General features: G+C 34.8%; 1 protein-coding gene across 2 annotated transcripts in view; it reads left to right on the plus strand.

Moving 5' to 3' along the window:
• Positions 1 to 405: 405 nt before the first annotated feature.
• The window catches only part of LOC145694881 (uncharacterized), a 48,344-nt gene continuing 24,092 nt past the window's right edge, over positions 406 to 24,657 (plus strand). The window contains exon 1 of one of the 2 annotated variants that reach the window (XM_081771596.1): positions 406 to 626. In XM_081771596.1, coding sequence (XP_081627722.1) covers positions 602 to 626 — 25 coding nt within the window. In that variant the 5' untranslated portion in view covers positions 406 to 601. The remainder of the gene's footprint in view (positions 627 to 24,657) is intronic. The other variant, XM_081771594.1, reaches the window with a different exon arrangement.

The raw sequence follows: 24,657 nt of genomic DNA on the forward strand, positions 1-24,657 counted from the left end.
AACGCTTGACTAAGTTCTTGTTCATTAATCATACCAGCTGTTGTATCATCACAGTAACTCAACTGTAAAATTACGGTGGATTATAATAAAGAGTTCATACTTCAATGTAACCATTTGCTTTAAACCGCTCAAGAGAAAGGTGGCGCTTATATAGGTTATTCGTCTTAAAAATGTAATGCTTAAGGAATTTGTATACTATTCTTTGTGTAACCTATCCCTCTTCAAGGCGGAACGGGTCAGAAAAAAATTGAAAGAAAAAAAGTAATAATACTATCTTTATATCGAAATACCAAAACTTTAAAAAAAAATAAAAAAAAGAAAGAAAAAATCTGCAACAGATCAATGTTTCCAAGGTTGTGAAGGGGAATTTTGGCTTCCCCTTACATGCTGCGCCTGCGCAGACAAATTTTACAATCGGTGGGAAAAGTGCAAGAAAACGAATATTGCAGTTGTGCATTGCAGGAAGTCTTTGGTCTACGAAGAAAAGGGACGTCAACGCGCATTTTATAAAAAAAAGAAAAAAAAGTGTTTGCATAATTGCATTCGCATTTATTTCAATTACAAATAACTTGTTCTTGAATTACTCAACAAGAAAACCAAAATGTTTGGATCAGGCGGATTTGGCGGTATGTTTGTTTTCTATTTTTTTAATTGTTACTTTTATTTTAAAAAAGAACAACTATATAACAAAGAAATACTTGCATTGTCTTTAAAGTACAAAATTAAAGCACTTAAATTTTGCATTTTGCATGTTGCTTTGTAATGTCAAAGATCGGTAGTGACGACTTATATTTTATTCTTTTTCTCATAAATGGGCGTGTTCTCTATTTGTATCAGGTACAGTTTAGCATTACATGTCGATGGTATTTTTTTTTTTTTTTTTTTTTTTAATTGAGAACTGGTGCCAAAACTTACTATTTGATGTTATTTGAAGAGAACTATCGCTTTAAAACATTTATTTAAAGCTGACCACTTGTAAGAATAGAGTGCTATCCAAACACTGCAAACTGATGAAGATAGGGCCGGTGGCGTGGTCACTTGCTGGTGATATTGTGCGATGGGAAGTGGTCTACGATGATGGTCTGCCCACCCGCCTACTGCCAAATTTAAGTCCCGGTCATGGTGTGGAGCCCTCGTCAATAGTAGGTTCTGTCCTTCATAATCTCAGTGTTGGATAAGGGCACAAAGCTCGAAAATTCCATTGAATTTCAAACTGATGACTAGATGGACATTTCCTGCTTTCTTTTTAAGATATTTCGGTTAACTTTTATTTAAAATATTTAAATTCTTTTCTAGACATGCAAGTCATTTCTAATTTGTAACTTAAGCTTTACAGTAATATTTGGATATCAGACAATGTACTTGTAAAGAAGGTGTATTTAATTAGGAAGAAACAAAATTCGAAAGTTAGAAGCTCGATTCATATATAGACAGTGGTGCCCGAAGAAAATTTTCTAGGAGGGCATCTCCATGGTTGCTTACGTCTGATATTTCTGGTATTTAATATACGTGGTTTGGTATGTTACGAATACAGTTTCATGAGCCAGGGGGGCCGCCCCCCTTCGGACGCGCATGCACATAGGTCCTCCATTTACATTCTCTATTATCGCATTGGCGAAGTCAGTGTTTCTTCCAGACCTGTTTTTTGGGAGGCATTGCCCCCTGGAGCTCTGAGAGTGTCCCCCGGAGAAGACCAAAATAATACGTCTATAATATAACAATAAATAGAATAGTATCAGCAGTGCCCTCCTGGAATACCAAGTGTGTTCCCCGGAATATTGTTTCTGAAATAAACACTGGGCGAAGTTCCATTTCGAAAGAAGGACGTAACATGCTTGTTCAACTCCATTATTGCACAGTACCTCAAATATATTTTATGATTTTTCCTTGCAAGTCACTGAAAAACCTTGTGGCATACTTTTTTTTTTAAAAAAAAAAACACTTAAAATTGTTACCTTCTTATAATTTAATACAACTAGGCTATATATGCTTCGTGACAGCTCAAATACACGCAAGGCAAAGTGCTCTACACGAAATTTGTAACTGGAAAACTCATTAATATTTTGTGTCAAAAGTAACATATGTGTATATGTTACTTTTTCCTCATGCAAAAAATTATATCATATGTAGTATATACGAAGGAAATGCATATGAGTCCCGAGACTAAACATGCAAATGAACTGTTGAATGAAACTCATAGACTTTACGGATTTATGTAATAAAAGTAAGTTTCTTAGTTAGAATCGACAAATGGTTATAACTAGTTAGTTGGCTTTCAGTACTCTAATCAACGCTATTTCGGACTTTTTAGATAGTGAATCATTGGCCTCGTAATTACAGAGATTCTCCAATTTCCTCATGATGCTGAGACAACACCGAAATTTCTAGGCTTTTACCAGGAATCGAACCCAAGATCAATTGCAACAAAAGTACGTAATTATACCAAGCGTATATGAAGCAGTTTTTTTTTTTCGATTTGTGGTTGGAATGGAAGAGGATCGGAGAGATCAAACGTTATACAACTTTCTTATTGGGTTATTTCTAAGGCTTTGCTTGTATGCAACCCGCAATACGACTGTGTTATGTGGGTTTACGTAATGGCAAAGGATAAATGCCCGGTCAATGAAATTGTTGTGGAGAAATTCTTTAAGGCATTATATATCCTTTCTTTTTATTCAGATTCTCAATTAAGATCTGGCAGCGATCTGGAAAAGCTAGTAAAGCATCATATAATGTTTGTAAAGATTATATTAATGATTTCTATTTTGCTGTGACAATGTGAGCAATTTTCATACTATACTTTTTAAAATTATTACTATCAAAACCTTATAATCAAGGGTAAATAATAATTCTGAACTGAACACCATGAAACTAAACTTCATCAGCATATTTTAACTAATGAACTGTTTCTCTTTTTATTATTTGAAATGTGTTCAATGAATTTTATTTTAATTGTAATAATAAGTTGAGTTGAGTTGAGTTGGAGTTTAACGTCTCGTTCAACATCGAGGTTATATGAGACGTGGACCTACTGACTAACGTGGAATCCGAACCACATGAGCTCCGCCAGGAATTGTATTAATAAATACAATGCATGCTGGGACTAGTAGTATGGTCCTACATTCCAGCTCTGTTAAAGGCGATATTGTGTGGTGGGGAAGGTATATGAGATTTTGGTCTTGCAGAAAGGTCGTCGCAGCCGCTGTTAGCGAGTTAAGCCTCGGTCGTGGTTCGGAATCAACACTCCTTCATAACCTTGGTATTGTATTACATAAATAAAACCCAGAAACTCAGATTCAATATATACAAGGGGACGCGATAGTTCAGTGGTAGAGTTCTTAACTCTGGTGCATGGGGTTCCTGATTCGATTCCCGGTCAAGTAAGTTTGTGGTGGACAACATCGCGTCTGTGGGTTTTCTCGGGTCCGTTTCCTCTCACATTATCATTCCACCAATGCTTCCATCATCATTCACTTCCGTTACAATCGTCTCCCTTAGCTTAACGGTCATAATTGTGGGGGGGTTAAACCGTAAAAGAACTCATTTTTTTCTGTATATACAATATTACTTGCAACAATTATACAATTATTACCTTTTTGATCAAAATATCTTTTTATAATTAATTTTTATATATACATACTTTTAATAATATGTTTGTTACATTGATATTAATGTATGGCAGATGTAAACTTCAGTTATTATTGACAAAGCTTTTGTTGATCGTTTAAATAACGAACAAATTCTCCGCCACGATTCCGAGTTTGTTTAAATAAAACCAAAAAATCGATTACAATTCTCAAGATACAGACGTCAAGGATTGAAGTCATCGCCCTTTACAAACGTTGTAAAAAAAAAAAAAAAAAAAAAAAGGCCGCGAAGAAGAGAAACGAAGCATAATGCTACGGAAACTCGATCAGCATGTTAATTGGTACAAAATTAAAATATGTAAATAATTAGCCATATGATATGTAATCAGTGCATAAAAATCTTCATTTTATATATTATCCGATGCACCGTTTTGTATTAATTTAATCTTAATGTCCTTTTCTTCTTCTTCTTTTTTCTCTTCTTTTTCTTAGGTCAACAATCCCTCAATTTGATTCATACAGCTTTTCATTCTTCCCTATCCATTTTTACTTCCTTGCAATTTTTTCTCTCTATATCTTGTAATATTATTTGGTCATAATGTGTCAACCACACCCATTCTCTCGGTCCTGATGGCCAATTCTCTTCGTTTCGATGTAGTCTTCAGTTTACTCTAGGGTGGCTAGAAGGCAATAATTAAAAGGCCGGACACATTGACTGGAAAGCCGAACTTTATGAATTTGTAAACATTTTCCCCACATATGGCAATTCAATCACTGCATGTTCCATTCTTACTTTCTTCTTCAAAGTTGAAACAAACTTGAAGTTCGGACTTAACTGTGGGTACATTAAGTCGGTTACGTTCTTTTGTCCAAGCAGTATTCATTAATGAAAATACTCTTTCGCAGTAAGCTTTACTACTATGCATGGAAAGAATATCTACGTGAACCGACTTTCTTCAAATCCTAAAAACCTTTTTTGCTTGGTGTTTTCGCATGTTCGATGAGTTTTATATACCTTTTTTTTAACAGTTATACAGTTCTTGAACATATCTGAAGCTGCTACTTCCTGAAATACCTTGAATTCTGAATAATGAAAAGTTAAACATTTATAATGAGACAACTGAAAAGCAGGACAAATGGGTGTCCGGTTAGACTACTAAGCCGGACTCAGGACAGGACCTCCAAAAGCCGGACTGTCCGGCCAAGAGCAGGACATCTAGTCACCCTAGTTTACTCCTTTTCTCTTGTCGAACCATTTTAATGAGGAAAAATATTCATCCATTTTTCGCGAGTTAACTTTATTGGCACCAAGAATGTTGACTATTAACAAGTTTTAAATATTTTCACAATCTTGTTGATTTCTTATTTAGAGCCAAAAGACATTGCCAGCCCTAGGTAATTTGCCGCCCTGTTCTGTAGTATCATTTGCCATCCCTCTTCTTCCAGAAAAAACACATCTCAAAACCCACAATTCTCAAGTACCTCTCATCACCTCCTCATAATTTTAGCCCTTTAACGAAAATATAGAATACACCGAATAATAATAATAATAATAATAATAATAATAATAATAATAATAATAATAATAATAATAATAATAATAATAATAATAAGTTGTTAGTATCGGTGAGAACGTATAAAGTCATCGTAAAGCTTATGAGAAGTATGCTACGTCAATCACATCACATCAAGTTCTCGTCGAAGCTGCCAATTGAATACAAAGAGTTCCAGCCTCGTGTTGATTTCTCATCCTGTGAAATAAAATTCATAAAAGCACATATTCTTAATTACAGTGTCGTATAAGTGAATCATTACTGTATTGTTTTAAAATAGGAACTTTTCTTGCTTTCATACTTACAAAATAAGGAAATGCATTACACAAATAAGGCCAGAGTAGTCCAAACGTTGTCCCAATTCACGCTCAATTGAAAAAAAAAAAGTGAAATGGAATTTCTCTGTTTAACGTCCCACGCACATGCCCTTTAGGCTAAAGGAGACGGATGATTAAGGCAAGTGAATGATGATGGGAATTTTGGTGTAATGAGAATGTGGAAGGAAACGGGAGTACCCGAAAAAACACAGACACGATATTATCCACCACAAATTTACTTGGCCAGAATCGAACCAGTGACCCAATGCATCAGAGGTAAGCGCTGTACCAATGAGTCATCGTGCCCACATATGTTCAATTGAACTAATGCCAAATCTTTCCAATCCAGTTGCAGCCGTGATAAAGCGAAAATAAGTTTTAATAATACTTAGTTTTAAAAATCTACGCTCTCCGCTTGCAACTAATACAGACAGTGACAGTAATAATGCAATACAATGTACTATGCCATAGGCAGCATGGGTGTACGCAGGGAGTGGGTCCTGGGGGTCCGGACCCCCCCCCCCCCCGAAATCCCGACTTTTTTGTAAATGTAGTCTACTTTTAGGGGCAATTGTAGAAATTTTCATATAATTTAGCCTCAAATTGTATTTGGACCCCCTAAAACGCTTTAGACCCGTCCCGAAATAAATTCCTGCATACGCCCCTGATAGGCAGGTCAAATTATTAAGTCTAATCATCATTCTGAAATCAGGTTCCAATATTAAGTACTACTTTAATTTTGCATAATTTATGCTTTTTTTGCCGCTCCGTTCAAATACACGTGTTGCACACCATCATTTTTATATTTCCCTCTTCCCCTTCCTCTTAGGCGTGCTAGGTGGGTCTTACCCCGATAGTACTCTTTTCTAGACTGTTAGTAATATGTTTACAAAGTTGGTTAAAATTGCTCCAGGCGTGAATATAACACACACACATACATTCATTAGGCCTATATAACTCTATGGCCTATGGAACCCGGAGGTTCAATGCCGCGTTCACAAAAGCTCTCCACTGACTTCTATCCTTAGCTAACTGCATCCAGTTTCTACTTTGTATTCCAATATCTGCGAGATCAATCTTAATATTGTCCTCCCATCTGCGCCGAGGTCTTCCTAATGGTCGTTTTCCGATTGGTCTTCCAGTCAAGACTTTAAAGCGTTTCTACTTTCTTCCATTCTAGCTACATGACCCGCCCACCTAAGCCTCCTAGACTTGACGACTCTAACAATGTTGGGTGAACCGTATAAATTATGTAGTTCCTCGTTATGAAGTTTCCGCCATTCCCCATTTCCGTTCCTCTTGGGTCCGAATATTCGTCTCAGGATCTTGTTCTCAAATACTTTCAGTCTATGTTCTTCCCTCAGACTAAGTGACCATGTTTCGCAGACATACAGAACAACAGGCATGATTATCGTTTTATATATTTTAAGCTTCAAATTCCTCGACAGAATTCGCGACGACAAGAGATTTTGAACTGAATAGTAACACGAATTCCCTGCTTTTAGTCGAAATTTAATTTCTCCATGAATATGATTTTCGTCTGTTAATATTGATCCTGGATATTTGAAACTATCCACTTTATCAAAAGTATTACTTAATATTTTAACGCATCCATAATTTGCTGTATTCCGGTCCCGACGCACTTCCATGTATTTAGTTTTCTCTGCATTTACTTCTAAACCCATGTCCCTGCAAGCGTTTAATAAGATCTCTGCATTTCTTTCTATTGCTCTCCTATCTTCCCCTATTAAATTTACATCATCAGCATATGCCATAACCTGGTGAATACCGTTCAACTGTAGGCCCTGGTTGCTATCTTTGATTTTCCTTATAGCGTATTCCAGAACGAAGTTAAATAATAATGGCGACAACGCACATCCTTGTTTCAGACCATTTTCGACGTGAAAGCTCGTGGACAAAAAATTTCCTACCCGGACTTTACTTTGGGATTCATTTAAACATATCTTAATTAATCTAATTAGCTTTCTCGGTATTCCGAGTTCTGTAAGAACGTTGTATAATGTTTCTCTCCTAACCGAGTCGTACGCCTTTCTAAAATCAATAAATAGTTGATGTACCGGGGTATTGTATTCCCACTTTTTTACGAGTATTTGGCGAATGGTAAATATTTGGTCGATAGTTGATCGATTTCGTCTGAATCCGCACTGATAATCTCCAATAATTTCATCTGCGTATGGGGTCAGTCTTGCTAATAAAATATTTGAAAGGATTTTATAGGATGTTGACAGAAGAGAAATGCTTCGATAATTATTACAGTCAGTTTTGTCGCCTTTCTTATAAATTGGAACAATGATTGATTCTTTCCACTCTTGTGGCAATTCTTCCTTGTTCCAGATAAGGAGAATGAGTTTGTGTATCTTGTTCCACAATTTTTCGCCTTCAGCTAAAATTAACTCAGCCGGAATTTCATCTACACCGGAATTGTGTTTCTTTAATTTCTTTATAGCCGTTTCTACTTTTATTCGTTGGGTTCTGGAATATAAGGTTCTGCGGTGTGTATCTCCTTTTCTCCACGCACACTAGTTTTCTCCAAGCAAATCGTCAAAGAAATCTTTCCATCTATTTAAGATGCTATCCGTGTCAGTGAGAACTGTACCGTTAGATTTCTTTAATATATAAGCACGAGGTTGATAGCCTTTCTTAAATTCGTCGATTCCCTTATACATGTCCCGGGTGTTTTTATTTTTACTATTATCTTCAAGTTCCTTAATTTTAGCTTTCAAAAAATCGCGTTTCTTTGTTCTAAAAGTTTTGGAAGTTCCCCGCCTGATATCTGCGAAATTTTGTGTAGTTATTTCATTCGGATTTTGTAGCCAGCGTAATTTTGCCCGTTTTCTCTTCTCTGCTAGTTTTATGCATTCCTGGTCGAACAATGGTTTGTTCCTACATATTTCCGCGTGTCCCGATTTTTCTTTTGCTGAAATTTTAATGCTATCTCTTAATTTCAATCCAGGTATCCTCAACACTAGTGCACTCCGAATCTTCTAAAGCCGAGAATCTATTCGAAACTTCAATCTGGTATTTCTCTCTTACCTGGCTCTCTTCTAATTTCTTTAAATTGAATCTCTCCGTTTTCGGACAATGAATATTACCTTTATTCAGCGATAACCTCTCTCGTATTATCGCTGCTACCAGGTAGTGGTCAGTGTCACAATCAGCCCCTCTAAACGATCGGACATCAATTATGCTAGATTATCTTCTTCTATCTATTAAAACGTGATCAATTTGATTATGTGTTTTCCCGTCTGGTGATGTCCAAGTGTATTTATGAACGTCGCGATGTGGGAATTTTGTACTCTTCACGATTAGGTTTTTGTATGTTGCAAAGTTCACAAGTCTAACACCGTTGTCATTACTTTCCTTATGCAGACTTTCGTTCCCTATAATCGGTTTGAAAATATCCTCTCATCCTACCTTCGCATTGAAATCTCCTAATAGAATTTTCATATGGTATCGCGGGAGTTGGTCAAATATTCGTTCCACTTCTTCGGAAAAATTGTCTTTTATATCGTTATCCTTATCTTCAGTTGGGCATGTACATTTAAAACAATAATATCACACCACCGTCCTTTAAGAGTAATAAAGTCTGTCAGTGACAAATTCAACCCGTTTAATTGCTGGTAATATACGTTTATGAACGAAAAACTCTGTTCCTAACTGGTGATTTTTATTTCCTTCCCCGTAAAAGAACGTAAAATTTCCGGAATTCACAGATCCATTTCCTTCTCATCTGATTTCCTGAACTCCTACTAGGTCCATCCTTTATTTCTCTAACTCACTCGTTACGGATTTTAACGCGTCTGCCCTATAAAGACTTCTAGTATTCCATGTTCCGAATCTCATGTCCATTTTCTTTTGCTGAGGTCGTGCCAAGTTATCAGTCCTTGTCCGAGGCTTTTGTGAATATTTCTGAACTTTTTTTTTTTTTTTTACAGGATGAGGTTGTTAGCCTTACCTAAACCCCCAAGCTGGAGGACGACTCCTAGTCGGCTGTCCGCGACTGCTTATTCAGTATATTCGCAGCTAACCTCTATATCTAGAGGCCTTCTCCTCGATCCGCAACCTGAGGACGCGCCATGCCGTGGTGACAGGAACCCACGTTACATGAATATATATATATATATAAAGAAAGATTTTATCGGATTACATAATTAAATCTATAAACATATTTTGGAAAACTTTTTATAAGGAAGTTTGTTTAATAAGGAGTTCTTAAGGGATTTTGTTTAATAAAATTTCTTCCCAAAATTTAAACAGAATCTCATAAGAAATGCTTTATGTTGTCATCTAATAGGCATGTTAAAGATGTCCTTTCTGATGTTTTACGAGACAAAAGTGAAGAATTTCTTGTCTCGAAATAGTGTCGTGAAAGCGATGTTTCGCCCCGAAAAATATGTTTCTATAGGAAGAACGCTATCTCGTCCCGTTTTGAGGGCAACCATACTCTTGACCAGGGATGGCCTTTTTCGAAAAATCTCTTTTTCGATTTTCGGAAATTTCATTTTTCGTTTTTTCGTTTTTCGCTTTTTCGATTTTTTTTTCGAAAAATTTTCGTTTTTTTGAAAAATTTTTCGTTTTTCGTTTTTTCGAAATTTTTTTGTTTTTCGAAGAATTTTTCGTTTTTCGTTTTCGTTTTCGAAAAAGCCATTATTCGAAAAAGTATTTTTCGAAAAAATGTGGCCATCGCTACTCTCGACTATAACATTTCGTAGAAAGTTTTTTTTTTTTTTGCTTCGTTGTTATCAATAAAGAATATAATGTTTCATGTCAAAATTGATCATTTGCTCCTACATTTCTCTCAAAGATATTAGTGCCTGTTCACTAATATTGAACGGGCGTGAGAGGACAGATATTATGATAATAATAATAATAAAATAGACAGTATTCGTCCTCAAAACAATTGTTTAATAATTCGGTACATTTCGAGCTCATTCTTGGAGCTCTTTTCCAACCTATCAATGACAAATACAATAACTAAGACATGACCGATATACTGAATATTATAATTACATACATTATTCACAGGTGCGCTGAGAAAAATATGTAATCCGAATAACGGTATATTGTACAAATATATGGAATTCTTATGTTTACTGCGGAAGTCAGTACGAAGCGTATGTTATCCATATGCTACATACCTTTCCCGCTTAGATGTTACATCATGTTGTTGCAGGATGTATGGCATCTAACAGTCTTCCGTATTAGATACATATATGTATGTTTCATACGTCCATTTGTATGTGAGATCCTGACCACCTATCTACAGTTCTTTCATTCGTACGGAAAGTACGTTTATTCGGAACACTTGTACGGAAAGAACGTATGAAATATACTTTTTCAGTTACACGTTTGCTGTACGTTAAGGTAGATCACCACCCGGAAATCAGTATATATTTTAGCTCATTCCCTTAACTACTGCGCAATGAAACGTTACATATTATAAATATCGTACTATAAGATAGAGTATTGTTTCAGCTACAGCACAAGACACTGATTCATTTGGTTGTTTCCTGATATCGAAAAATGTAACAAATGAAAGAAAATATTTGATTCAATTTACAATGAGCACACAAGATGGCACTTGCTGTTAGATCTTACTAGAAGTGCTCCGTTTCATGAAATGCTTATTTGTATGTGTAAAGTATTTTAAAGTAACAATCTTATCACGAAATATATTGTTTGATCGTTTTTCGCGTTATGTTTCATATTTTATTTAAATATGAATTTACATTTAAGGAAATAGATTTTGAGACGAAACTTGCGCAGAACGCCATAATGCGTTGTTGCCAAATTTGTACGTTTACTGTATTAGTCACAATAAGAAAATTCCTGGATTCTAGCGTTGCAGTTCGAGAAGGGGAATCGCGGTAAGGATCGAAAAATATTTTTTCCAGTAAGTACCTAAGCAGAATTCCATGATTACTCCCTTTATTACCTGGGATCAGTAATCATGCGACACTATCTGGCAACGCCGCACTATTCAAGAAGCGTTTAGCATAGTACTGAGAATACCTAGTGATCCAGCTTAAGTCTAAAAACTGCAGGATTTACACATATAATCTACGTTTTTACGTACGCCATATACGTTTTTTCCTCAGTATGGTAATAGTATCAGATAAAAACAAATGAAAGTATATGATAACAGAAACAAAATACTACAGCTTTTTAATTTTCAAAGTAAAAATAAATTCGTTATTTTCACACACTGTTCAACACCGGGTCTATCAATCCGGCTAAACCGGACCAGTGTTAACTGCAACATCGGGCCTTAGTGTTGTAATAATGTGCTGAAGTGTTATTCATTCTGGAACCACTGACCTGTTCCAAAACTGAATTGTATTAATACCAACAATTTTTGCTGTGTAAGTTCTTTTAATAAAATCCTGACCATGATATATATTTTTTAAGTCCCCGACTCCTTCTATAAATAATAAACAAACTACTTTTATGACTACTTAAATCAACTTACACACAATACTTATATTACCAATAATTGTCATTATAAGAAAAATCCTTCTTTATCATAAGGAAAAGTAAAAACAATTAAAAAAAACGAAATATGACTCGCACTAATTCTGTTGATGAAGTCAAGTGTGTGGAATGAAACTCGCTTTGTATCAGAAAGTATTGCCGGTACGACAATAAACAAAATACGGAAAAAAACCTAACGAATCAGAATATCGTTGGGCATGCGCCAAATATTTCAAAGGTAATTCAATATTATAACGCACAAACACTTTAAGCAGCCTTTAAATTGTAGAAGCGACATAGGAGACAAATAAGTTATTTATTTCCATATGAAAATTACTTTAACAAAGGATCCGAAACAAATATAAACAGCCCGTTCCAGCGTACCCCTAGGCAACACAGAAGGAAAAAAAACGATTCTACTGTTTTTTAGATTCCAGTATAAACCTTACTCGTTCCCAACTCCAAAAAAAGATACTGCGTACATAACTCATACTGAATACTGAAACGCTTCGCGCCATGACTGGCGAACACGATGAGTGGGAAAGTATGAGACAAGCACGTATTTGGATGTTCCAGCCAGTCTTGTTCACCTTGAAACAGACGCCGCAAGCCAACTCGTTTGCTGTACTCTGTAATTACGATGACGTAACCGGAAATAAGGATCCATGCATTCTGATATCATTACGCTATTGTTCTGTTGAAAACAAAATGGTTACAATCAAATTACTCCCCCTTCTTCTTATTGTTGTCATTGTTATGGGCGAATCCGATATGTAAGTTTGGTCAAGAGAAATTCATGTAAACTTAGGTAATGGTGGGAGTGAAGTTTTCAGCAAAGACTTACAGTACCTGTACATTGTAGTGCATCTATTACGAGTCACAGTGTCCAATTTTACTGCACGTGACAAACTATTCCCTTTGAATCGAAGGCAATATATGATTGATTTTACATTTACGCGCAGCATGAATACTGGTGAATTAGCGAATAAAACAATACATGCATATATATATATGAATATAAGTGTGTCATGGAAGTGGATTAACAGGAAGTGAATAGGTCGATAAATTATAAGAAGCAAATTAATCAATAAAAGGACCAGTAAAAAAGAAGGAAAAAGAGACCTTGCTCGATACTTATGTGTTAAATAAATTCCCAGAAACATCAATCGTTCAAGACCAGTTTCCACTGGAAAATTAACGTACAATGAAAAATAAAGTAGAAGTTTACCAGAACATATATTTAAAGGCACCAGCCGACATTTCTGTGGTGAAACCGAGCAAAACCTTTGCAAAGCTTCAATCAGATTGGCCAGCTGTAAGAAATTGGAAAATTTCAGTCAAGATGGCTGGCCGCAGATGTAAAGCTGGAACCTCGCTGAAAAACTTCATTTAGGATCGTTGGATGCGGGTTTGAAGTTGAAAACTCCGCTGAAAAGCTTTAATCAGGATGGCCGGCGGCAGGTGTGAGAATGGAATCTTGCCGAAAAATTGTAATCAGGATAGCCGGCCACGGGTTTGAAATTGGAACCTCGCTGTAGAATTTCAGTTCAAGATAGTTGGTTGCAGGTTTGAAACTGGAACCTCGCTATAAAATTTAATTCAGGATGGCCGGCCGCTAACTACTAGTCCACGCCTGGCGCCCTTATTTTTAACTTCGAGTTTTTAAAGTTTCACTCCCCTAAAATGTCTCCATATTAGACCAAAGTAATCCATGAGAAACGATAGCTCAGTTAAATAATATTAAATGGTGCCCCAAGCGATCTTAAGTTTTGAATGCATTTACATATACCGTACAATATAAAGCAAAGGTAACTGGTAAGTTTGAAAAAAGATAGTTATAAATGAAGAAACATGCAAGTTATTGTGAAGGTAATAACTATTAAATGATTAAAAATGACTTGGAAGTAAGATAAGATATCTGTTTATTGTGAAAAGCGACTCCAAAATGTTATGTCTTATGACCCTCCTTCTATTAAAAATTTTAAACTTGAATCCAAGGTGGCGGACAAGATGGCCTCCATGATGGTTATAGAGTAATAGATCCGGTCCTATCTCCATTACTCCTATCTAAGATACGGTGTCACTTCGTCTACCCGTTCTGAACATACAAGGCACCTTTTCCCAATATAGTGTATTGCATTAAAATTATTCAATTAAGCTAATTTTTCTCATGAGCCTTTGATTTGATATGGAACAGTTTTAGGGGGCGACTCAAAAAAGGTCGAAATTCATAAAATAAGGACCACCCTAATATAACTTATATATTTCAAAGGAGAAATTAAATTTAATTATTTCTATGTACAGGAATCGTTTTGAAAATAATCTTATGATTTCATATATTCATTTAAAATCAACATATAGCTTATCGTTTGTTATATCGTCTTGAAGACGATTTGAAATAAAGGGCAGTGAACGAGAATAAAGAAATAATGCAATGAATTCATTATTCCGGATTCAATCTTTCTTACAATCTTTTTTGAGCGCTGATCGTATCCATTAGGGCTACCGATCTTCACAATTTCCGCGAATCAAGACAGTTCGTAACGAAATGGAACTAGTTTGGGTTTCTGAGAAAACAAACAAAGCAATTATTCTTATTGTTCATAATATGTTGACAATAAAATGAGAAATAATTCGTAGAATGTTGAACGCGCCTTCCATTATTATGCAGTAACTATCTCGACACACACACACACACACACACACACACACACACATATATATATATATATATATATATATATATATATATATATATATATATATATATATATATATATATAATGTCGTTTTTGATATATAATTTTCGGTTTGATTTCCGTGGAGACCGAGAGAGGGGAGTAGTGAACTCCAGTCTAGATACAGAGAAAAGAAAACGGTTTCCAGAATTGACATGCTGACCATGCATCATCTGTTAAACGCACGCCGTTTGAAAAGCTATTGTTCCTATGACTAAATAAGGAATTTATAGTTTCATGTATTGTATAAATCACGCACAGTAACGAAGCGTTTGGCGAATATCCTTAAATATTAGACTACTCCTTGTAATGTAGTTGTATTGATGTGTTGCCTACATAGAAAATATGACACAACATGGGGTGTGCGCATTTTTTCCTTTAGCTTTGCGTACGGAAATTTAGTTAAGTGCGTGCTAAATAGCAGTCGCAAGGACAACATATCAACCGGGACGATGTGTTGGCGGCATTTAACTGAGTTAACTGAGTTGCCTATCACATCAGCTCATCACAGAGCCATGCGGAACACTTGAGAAGGTCATTGAATACGCGAGATTCATTTACAGCACAACACTTGGCTCTTTATATTCATTGCTTTACCAGCATTTGTGCTCTTCCGGAATGTTTCAAGAAAACATTACTGATTTTAGTTAGGATAAAACAAAGAAGAAGATGAGTAATAGTAAATGCGTACAAAATGTGGTATGTCATATGAGGTAAATAGTATATGTTCCTAATGGGAAATTCTAGACATAGGGAGAGCAAGGAAATAAAGCTAAAAGAGTGGTCTTTATGATCTTGTGCCCTCTTTGGAAATGTTACAGTGTACTTCGATTTTTATAGCAACTATTCATGCATGTTGAAAACACTGATCTCCTTCCCACATGAAATCCAGAACATATGCATATTGCTGTTGTGCTGAACATAATATGCATTTGTACTAACCAAATATCAATAAGAATGCTCTTTTCATCAGTTGTATATTATTGAACATATTATACAGTCCCCAATATATAGTAATATTTAGGTTAATATTAAATAAGAAGGCTAAATTAATTAATAACTAAGGCTATTTAGAAGGCTCTAATAACTACAGACCCTTTATATATAGCCTAATTGCGTAGTTATCTTGTGTTGAACCTACATAAAAATATTTTAAAATACAGGGTGTCTCGAAAGACGCCTCACGTAGGGTAACTGTTATTATGAGAGTTACAACAAAATGTAACGGGGAAACCATCTCCAAATATGATGTTTTCAATCTAAAGTGAAGGATTTTTTTTTTTTTTAAATCGGGGAAGCCGTTTGGGCTGTACACTCTTTATGCGCCCAATGTTAAATGAAAATGCAACTCTGTCATTTACCGAGAGGTGAATATATTTTGTAAAAGTATGGTGAATGGGGGCATGCTTAAAATGGAGGCTGGCCATTTTAAAAAATCCTTCATTTTAGATTGAAAGCATTATATTTGGAAACGGTTTCCCCTCTTACATTTTGTTGTAACTCTGATAATAACAGAATTACCGTATGTCAGGGGACTGTTGAGACATCTTGTATATATATATCAGGATTTTCGATCATTAGTGGTTCCGCATCAGAAGCACATATTTAAGTTGAATAAAAAGGAAGAAAATGCGAAACAGACAATAAAAAAGTTTGTTATATTGGATGAAGGGATAAGTAAAGAATAACTAGTCGAATCAATGTAAAAAGAGTTTCAGGAGAAAGAAAAATTAAAAGGGAACACACTAGAAGGAAGATCTGCTCTGCAGAGCGTGTTGGTTACAATAATAAAACTGATTATCAAGTATTGTAGGTATAGAAAAAATTACAAGCTTAATAACATCTAAGATAACAATAGAAGTTAAATTAGTGAGTGGGAAATAAGTTTGGAAGGAGAACGATCAGGAAAATAGAAATACTAATATCTGGATGAAAATCATTATAAAATTACCCTATTATTTCCTTTGTTGTAATCATTTATACGTAGAAAGGACACTAGAGAAAATCTACTATTAAATCATAAGTGATTGGTAAATGTGGTTTTTACGTTTACTAAGGACAAAGATAAAGAACAAGGTCAGAAATTTAGCCCAATAGTTCTATAACTTATTCTTTTAACTTTTTTTTTTATTATATATATGTTGCAATGAGAATTGGAAACGAATCGTGCCGGTCATATAGAGCTTCAAGGGTGGGAATGTATTACAAAGAAGCATTGAAATCTTTTAACACCCTACGGTTATGCCGTTAATTTAGATTGAAAGAAACGGGCGCTTAGTGAAGGTGAATCATTATGAAAGAATTGGTTGAATGAAAATATTGAAGGAAATTGCAGAATCCTGAGAAAACCCATGAAACCAGGATATTGTCAACTACAAACCCCACGGCCTAAAATCGAGTCACAGACCCCTAGCATCAGAGATAAGCGCTCTGCCACTGAACCATCGTGTCCCCCACGGTAGTGTATTACAGTAAAATGGAATACTTCTAATTTTATGTCTATGAAACATAAACAAGAAATAAAAGCAATAATATGATTGATGAGAGGAACATTTTCAAAGGAAAAAAAATTTCAAGTTTCTTGAATAAAAAGTAAGAAAATGTTTTATCAAATATTCTATTGTAAACTTGTCAACAAAAATGAATACTCCCACTATGTCCTCAATATTTCGATGCCGATAGCTTCGGAGCAAACAAATTCAAGTGGGTGTACAGTGGTTAACTTTGACGTTGAGATAACATAGGTCAATTCGTCTCTTGAAAATTGTACTGAAATTTGTCAATGCAGTTATTGTCATATGAACAATTAAATAACTCTTTTGTGGCTATATGACTAGGGTACTTGCCTTCAGCGCAAGCTTGTGTCGTTCGGATCCTACGTTAAGCTATGTCTTATATAATCTCGGTGCTGAACTCCAAATCAACTAACCTAAAGTTAGGAGAAAGGTAGGTGTCCACTATTGTTTGCTAATAACTGTGCTAAGTTAATGTTTCTGCGAAAAGGAAAAGAAAAGATATGAAAAGAAATCTAATGCAAAACTTTCTAATCTGGATATAGAGAATAACAGAGGAAATTAGGAAGTTGGAACGGAAATGAAGTTTTGGAAAACTTGACGAAAAGAAAAGCAATATTAGTTTTTTTTTTTTTTAAATAGGATATTAAACAAGCAGTAAGTAACGTTCATCAAGGGAGAAGATCCTTCAAGCTCCTAAGTTCATATCATTTCATGCGTTTGTATGTATACTTTGATATGATAAGTGTATATTTTTGCATATCATCTTGCTCAAGTTTTTTTCTTTTTTTTTTTTTAAAAAAAAAAGAAACGCTGATCCCCCTTGCGTACACTATTGTAAATAAGCATTATTTGTGAAGAATGTATTCTGGGAAATAAAGTAGAAAGAGTAAGTTAGAGAGAGTAATTTATTCATCAAACAAGTTAGGATAGAAAATTAAATCAGGAAATTAAAGATCTGAAAGTCATTAAAAAGTTGCACGTATCTATGTCTGCACTGGAATTCCTTCGACGAATTATGTGCAGGAAGATTTTCAGAGAAAATCTTTTTATACACATTTTGACTGAAAACAATTTATTATATTATTTTCTTTTAAAAGAAAATTTATTTTGAAATTAATAAGTTCAGAAAAGTTAGAATATTAGTTTTATACTTAATCAATGGATATACCAAAACAATATTAACAGAACAATAAAAATATGAGAGGGGAGTAGTTATCTAGGAACTTTCTAGTTCGTGTAAGAGACTTGTCACTGGTGTCAAAATAGTTTTCTTTATATATAGTCTTGCCACAAACTTTATATTTGAAGTATGTATTTCGAAAGCATAACACATGCAAAGCAATCTAACGCTATATCTTATATAAATTTGATTTATTTTTCTATTCTGTAAAATTCGGTTAAAAGTTTATATACATATATTTGGACTCTGGGCATTCTTCATATTCGAAGCGCCAACTGCATAAGAGCTAAAGATGAAAGAAAGCAATTTACGTAATGCATACATATGGGTGGGATTTAAAAACCTATACTTGTGGTGGTGTACCGCACGAAAAACTCTCATTAAGGTCATGCGTAGGCAACCTAGTCATTCGATCGAATTTCGTCTGAGTCTTAATATTTTTTGACGGCCGTATGACGTGATAGCATCAACGAACTTTCTTGGATATCTTGCCTCCAGCTGCAAATGCTATCTGCTTTGTTCAAGTAAAATATGCACTGGAAAAATTGTTGTGTATGTACAGTAGTAATTTCGAAACACACTGGTTACAACTTACAGGACTCTGATGGAGGAAAACTTGATTTTTTTGTTGCTTTTTTTTTCTCGTTTCTAATCATCAGTATGTAATGCTTGACTTGCTCGTAAGGAGATTAACCTTTTACTTTATTTTACATTACCATATGTGTTTATTACATGGTTTCCACAGTTTTAATACGTGAGGAGAATGTTAGGTACGGTATTGTCAACTCAAGTTCAAGTACGGTCAACGAAAGTACAAAATTCGAAATGTACTCTTTCATGTGACAAACATAGGCGTAACTAGAGGGAAGGGAGATCACAGGATGAAATTGTAGATCTTAAAGATTTTTTAAAGCATGGAGATCGGTTGGGGAACATTAAATCAGCCGAGTAGGAATTCACCCTATTTTTTTTAAAAAAAGTTTAACATCGCACGTTCATTCACGGAGGCTTAGGGAAAAAATGGAAAGAATCATGACCGCTCCGAGAAAACTCACGAACACGATGATTGTCCATCACAAAGGAGCCCACTGACGCGAGCTGGGATCGAACCACAGACCCTTTGCATCAGAGGTGAGTACTCTGTCACTGCGGTGATAATCCCACATATGTTCCTATAGAGCCTCGAGCTCAGCTGGTTGTGAAATAAGTTTTTTAGTTACGCGACACTCAAAATACGGCTAACCAAGGAATGCTTCCCAACTCTGAAAAAGGTTTTACATAATCTGAAAACAGATTTAGATAACCTCTCCAAAGGTATTACATATTCCAAAGTTGTACCTGCCAATGGGCATATATAATGAACATATGGCACAATAAAGATTTGAGAAAAGTGTTCCCTTACAAAGAAACATTTTAAGATAAGTTCAAATAATTTCAAATGTATTTAAGCAATTGACAAGAAATTTCAGTAACGTTATAAAGTACTAAAAGGGCTATCCAAAAACATTATTACAAATGCTGCAAGTAATGCAGTTGTTGCCAAGTTGGTATTCATTTTCCATTTTCAAATGGCACTACGTTATGTCACTTGGTATGTAAGATGACTACATAATGGCGAACAAAAATATATATCTAATGTGTAGCAACGTTGCAAACTTCAAGAGTTATTTGAGGAGATGGACTGCTACAGCTTTGAATCATAAATGCAAAATACACCAAAACAAGTAATTGGTTTTCACAAAAGTAGTTTCAAAGAGGACTATTCTAATCTCAAGTACAACATTATGTACACTGACTTAACAGCGTTGTCAGAATTAAAAAAAAAAAAAAAAAGAAGTTTGTATTGAATATTTCGAACGGAATAGTTTCCAGGCTAATATAACCATTTTTCATGTCAAAATATTTCAAGTGTAAAAAATGCAGTATCGTGAATTAAATAAAACAATCATGAACGAATCATACTAAAGTTAGAGGATGACGTGAAAATCACTAAAATGACCAACATTTATTACTTCTTGCCGTGTCTGGGGGTTAACGTTCTAACGTTTCGCGGTAAGCTATGGTTCGAACCTTACCCATTTCTAGTATTTCTTTCTTTTTTTGGGTTAAGTTTAGAGTTACCCCTCCGCTTTTTAAAAAAATCAGGAAAATTTACAGGAGGAATGAGGTAAGAAATGATAATTTGAAGTTTTTATTTGATGTTTAGGAATGTAAGTTCGGCAGGAGAGTTATGTTTAATACGAGAAAAGATATGTGGAAGTTAGTACTATTTGCCGGATGCGGAAGCATTCGCGGAAGGTTTCAGCAGCATGGTAGTTGTTCCGATTAAAGTCGTTCTAAAGGGGACTCTCCCAGTCCTAATTTCAAATGCGAAAATATGTCGGCTGACAAAACAAGTATAAAATTATATTTCAGTAATTTTGTAAAGATTTCAGATCCGATCCATTCCAATCAAGAATCAAGGCTAGATCGTTTCGTTTTTTCCAAATTACTCTTAAAGTCTGCAACACTATTACATACTATACATATATTCTTATTCACCATTACTAGTCATCTTTCTTGTGTAACTAAAGAATCCAACTGGAATATTCGGACACATCGTACGTATCACATCCGAAAAAATTACCGACGCATTGATTTGTATTTTAATTACATAATGTCTTCTCCAATTACTGTGTCAGGGGAAAGCATAAAAGTATCTTCTTCTTGACGCATGATGAATACAGTGGAATGAAGACGTCTGGGAACCTACCCATACTTTTATTACATGTGGGTTTTAGTGCCATATGAAATATATCTTGAAGCGCATTACTGACTACCTGGGCCGTACTGCAACCCAAGGACCCACCGGGAAGGTACTTTCTAGGAGCCACAATCACATGTACGTAATGCTTCCCTCCCCCTAACAATGAAAGGGTATCCTTGAGTGTCACTCGGGTCAAGTATGCTGAAAAGTCTTAAAATGCAGATTTAATTAGGCAGTTACTTCTTCCTTGACACTGATTTATCTGACGTAATGCCCAAACCCCAATCTTCTCTTGCAACTATACAATCATCTGCACAAGCTCCATTACTTTACATCTCCCCCTAAAATAATAGTGGCGCACCTGTGCTATGAACCTGTTATAGGCGCTCTTGTTGCATATACACATACAGGATATATGAATCATCAGAAGTAATTTATAATTTACACAAATGCAACACTTCTCCATTGTCCTGTATTGACAGTAGATACCTGACATTTGTAAAACTTCAAAATAAACGTCTCTGAAACCACGCGCTTCACTAAAACTCACTCTATTCAAATATTCTCCAAAGTTCTTAGAATCACCTTGTCTTCAAAAAACTGGTCCTAGCACTCTTTCACCAATGTCACAATAATGATTAAAATTGTTCGTCGCTCATAACAATGAAAGCGTTAAGCGTCTGTGTCATCGTGTCGACATGAATAAATTAGATTAACGTATTTGCTGAGGGAAATCTGTGATTCGAATTAATCGAAGTCACAGTTCCGAATCACATGTTATACTGTACAACGTACATTAAAAAAAAAAAAAAAATAGTTTATATATTCTGGAAACTTATAAATGTCACAGAATCATTGAACGATTGAGAATCGTTCCTTACCTTGTTGCAGTGTTTTAACTCATAATCTTAGAATCTTCCTGTTTCACGCAGTAGAGGCCCATTTAACACAGGTATAAAAAAGGACACACAAAATTCTGATACTGGTGCGCACGACTCAAAGCAAATGTATTTATTAATAAAAATGATAGTATAAACTTTTTGAGGTATTGGTAGACAGTATCCTATGCTGTTATATAATTATTGAGGATTTGTTTTAATTTTTTTTAATGGAAGTTAGTAAAAGAATTTAATTTTAGCAAAAAAATATTTAATTTTTAATTTTATTTACACAGAATGAATTTATTAAGATATACAAAAAATGAGAGAATATTAACAAAATATAAATTTTGGTTACCAAACTGATTTTGCAAGGAGATCTAACTTTCTTTGTTTAGAGTTTTTTTTTTTTTTTTTTTTTTTTTTTTAGCTAAGTTTTACAAATAGGAAATTATTTTACATGAGTGTGTGGAGTCCTCTTACCCACATGGCTGATTAACTTTTCCACTTGTTATGGCTGCCTCCGTTCCTCCTTTCGCCAGCCTGGATCCTCTTTATATTCCCCACTTTATCACGCTTTAAATAATTAAGGATCTTGTTCATTTGGTAATCTTGTCTCTTAGGCCAAGTTATTCTAACAAAAACATTTTAATAGTTCGTCTTCTTAAAATTCACTTAAGCACAAATTATCTTGTCCATTTTTTCCCAAAAAATCTGTTTCCCAACACAGTATAGTATATTGTACTTATTTCGCATAAGCTAAAATCATGGACGCATGAAGGACTTATTTCACACTGAACGACACAGTCCTAAGTAGGAAAACCCATACGTAGGTAGATCATTTTAAAGTAACGTATGAATGAATGAATTTTATTTATTTCCTTTAAGCACTTTGGCGGAAAGGAAAGAAAGCTTAGTTAAATTTGCACCTGCATAAGGCCCTTAACATGCGTTTTAAAATACATCGTTTAAGAAGCTACTTACCTGTAACATAGTGGTTGCTCTTGTGATTTTCCTCTAAAGATATAAATATTTTCCTCTTTAAAAAAAATTGAATTGTTTTTATTTTTTGCTCCAGGACTCCGTGACCAAAATTGTCCCGAAAAATTTTAAAAATTACTGAAAACATTTTAACCATAAAAGATTAAATACGACATGAGTCGCTTATATATAATACATGGACCCTTTTGAACTTGTTGAAAGAGGGTCATCATAAAGGATTTGATGGGCCACTGGTATTTTCCCGCTCCAGGGCCTCCAATAGTCTTAATCCGGTCCTGTACATTTTCTGTACAGAAAATATTGTTGCTGTAAAATGTAAATTATTATTTAGTTTCAAATTATGGCATCATTTGAGATTTCAATTTAGCTGAATACTTCAATATTAGCAAAATTATAAAGCAGAGTGAAAAATCAGCAACCTTTCAAGGGCTGAATAACGAAAAATGTGAAAGGCTGTTTCCAACGTCATGGGCTGGCAACGCTGGTCTAGGATTAGCTGACTGAACGTGTGCCTACAAGGCGGAGGGCCCACTAAAAATTCACCATCCAAGGCCCACCGGGAAATTTCCCGGTTTCCCGCCTGGCCAATACGGCCTTGCTGATTACTTACTTTAAAGAAATTCCATATAAGGTGTAACAACTTAAAAGAAAGTTGTTACATTGGGTTACATCGAATCTTTTCCTGTTCCTTTATGCACCCAAACTTCACAACTGTGAATTACTTCACTGTTGGCACCTAAGAATGTCCTACGTAACATTTCTGGATATTTTTCACTTTGTCATTTGAACACTCTAATTACTGTGAAGATACTTTGTTTTGTACCTTGTTCAAAACTTACACATACATGGTACTTTTACTCAGTGGCGGCGATTGGAGTTAAAAGTGGGGGGGAAGACATGATCTGAATATTTGTATATCATTGTTAGTTTCCCTGGTTATTTCTAACACTGTTTGACGAAAGGTTGTATAACTAATAGGATACTATCTTTTTTGGTTAAAATACCGTATATCGCATTTCATATTTTATTAAGTAAATAGACAAGAGCAACGTAAGTAGGTACTATCCCTTTGTACTCTTAAACAACGAAGGTGTAAGAAGGGATTTGGTTCCATGCTCATGAACATCTTAAAATTTTGTCTGGAAAATTGTGTAATCAGATTATTTAATAACAAATTTACAAAACAAATAAACAGAAAAATAATATTAAACATAGTAATGAATAACGAGTCTTGTTTTGTAGAAGTTATATTGAAACTGGGGATTAATGAACAACTTAATTTTTAATTCCACACATGCTATTAAATTTATGTTATTACTCTTAGAAAATGAAAGACAGTAAATACTACAAGCATATGCTGCGACATTTAAAGCAATATTTGCTTTTGTAGCTTCCCGAAATATGTTCGTTGCCATTAGGTGCAGTTTTCACTTTCTTGGAACACATTAAAACACAATAATACTTAGAATCACTCCACTAGAAAATAATCCTAAAACCTAGAATTGTGTTGAATTCACTAAATTTCATTGTATATACACTCGTGCACACCTAAACACACCACTCACTCGTATATTACACTACAAAACAATGAAAAAGGTAGTTGTTTCTTATTACGCTCTTTTTAATCAATATTCCTTACTTTACAAAG

This window comes from Thermobia domestica, chromosome 9 (assembly GCF_964235325.1).
Source record: "Thermobia domestica chromosome 9, izTheDome1.hap1.1, whole genome shotgun sequence".
Classification (NCBI taxonomy): Eukaryota; Metazoa; Arthropoda; class Insecta; order Zygentoma; family Lepismatidae; genus Thermobia; species Thermobia domestica.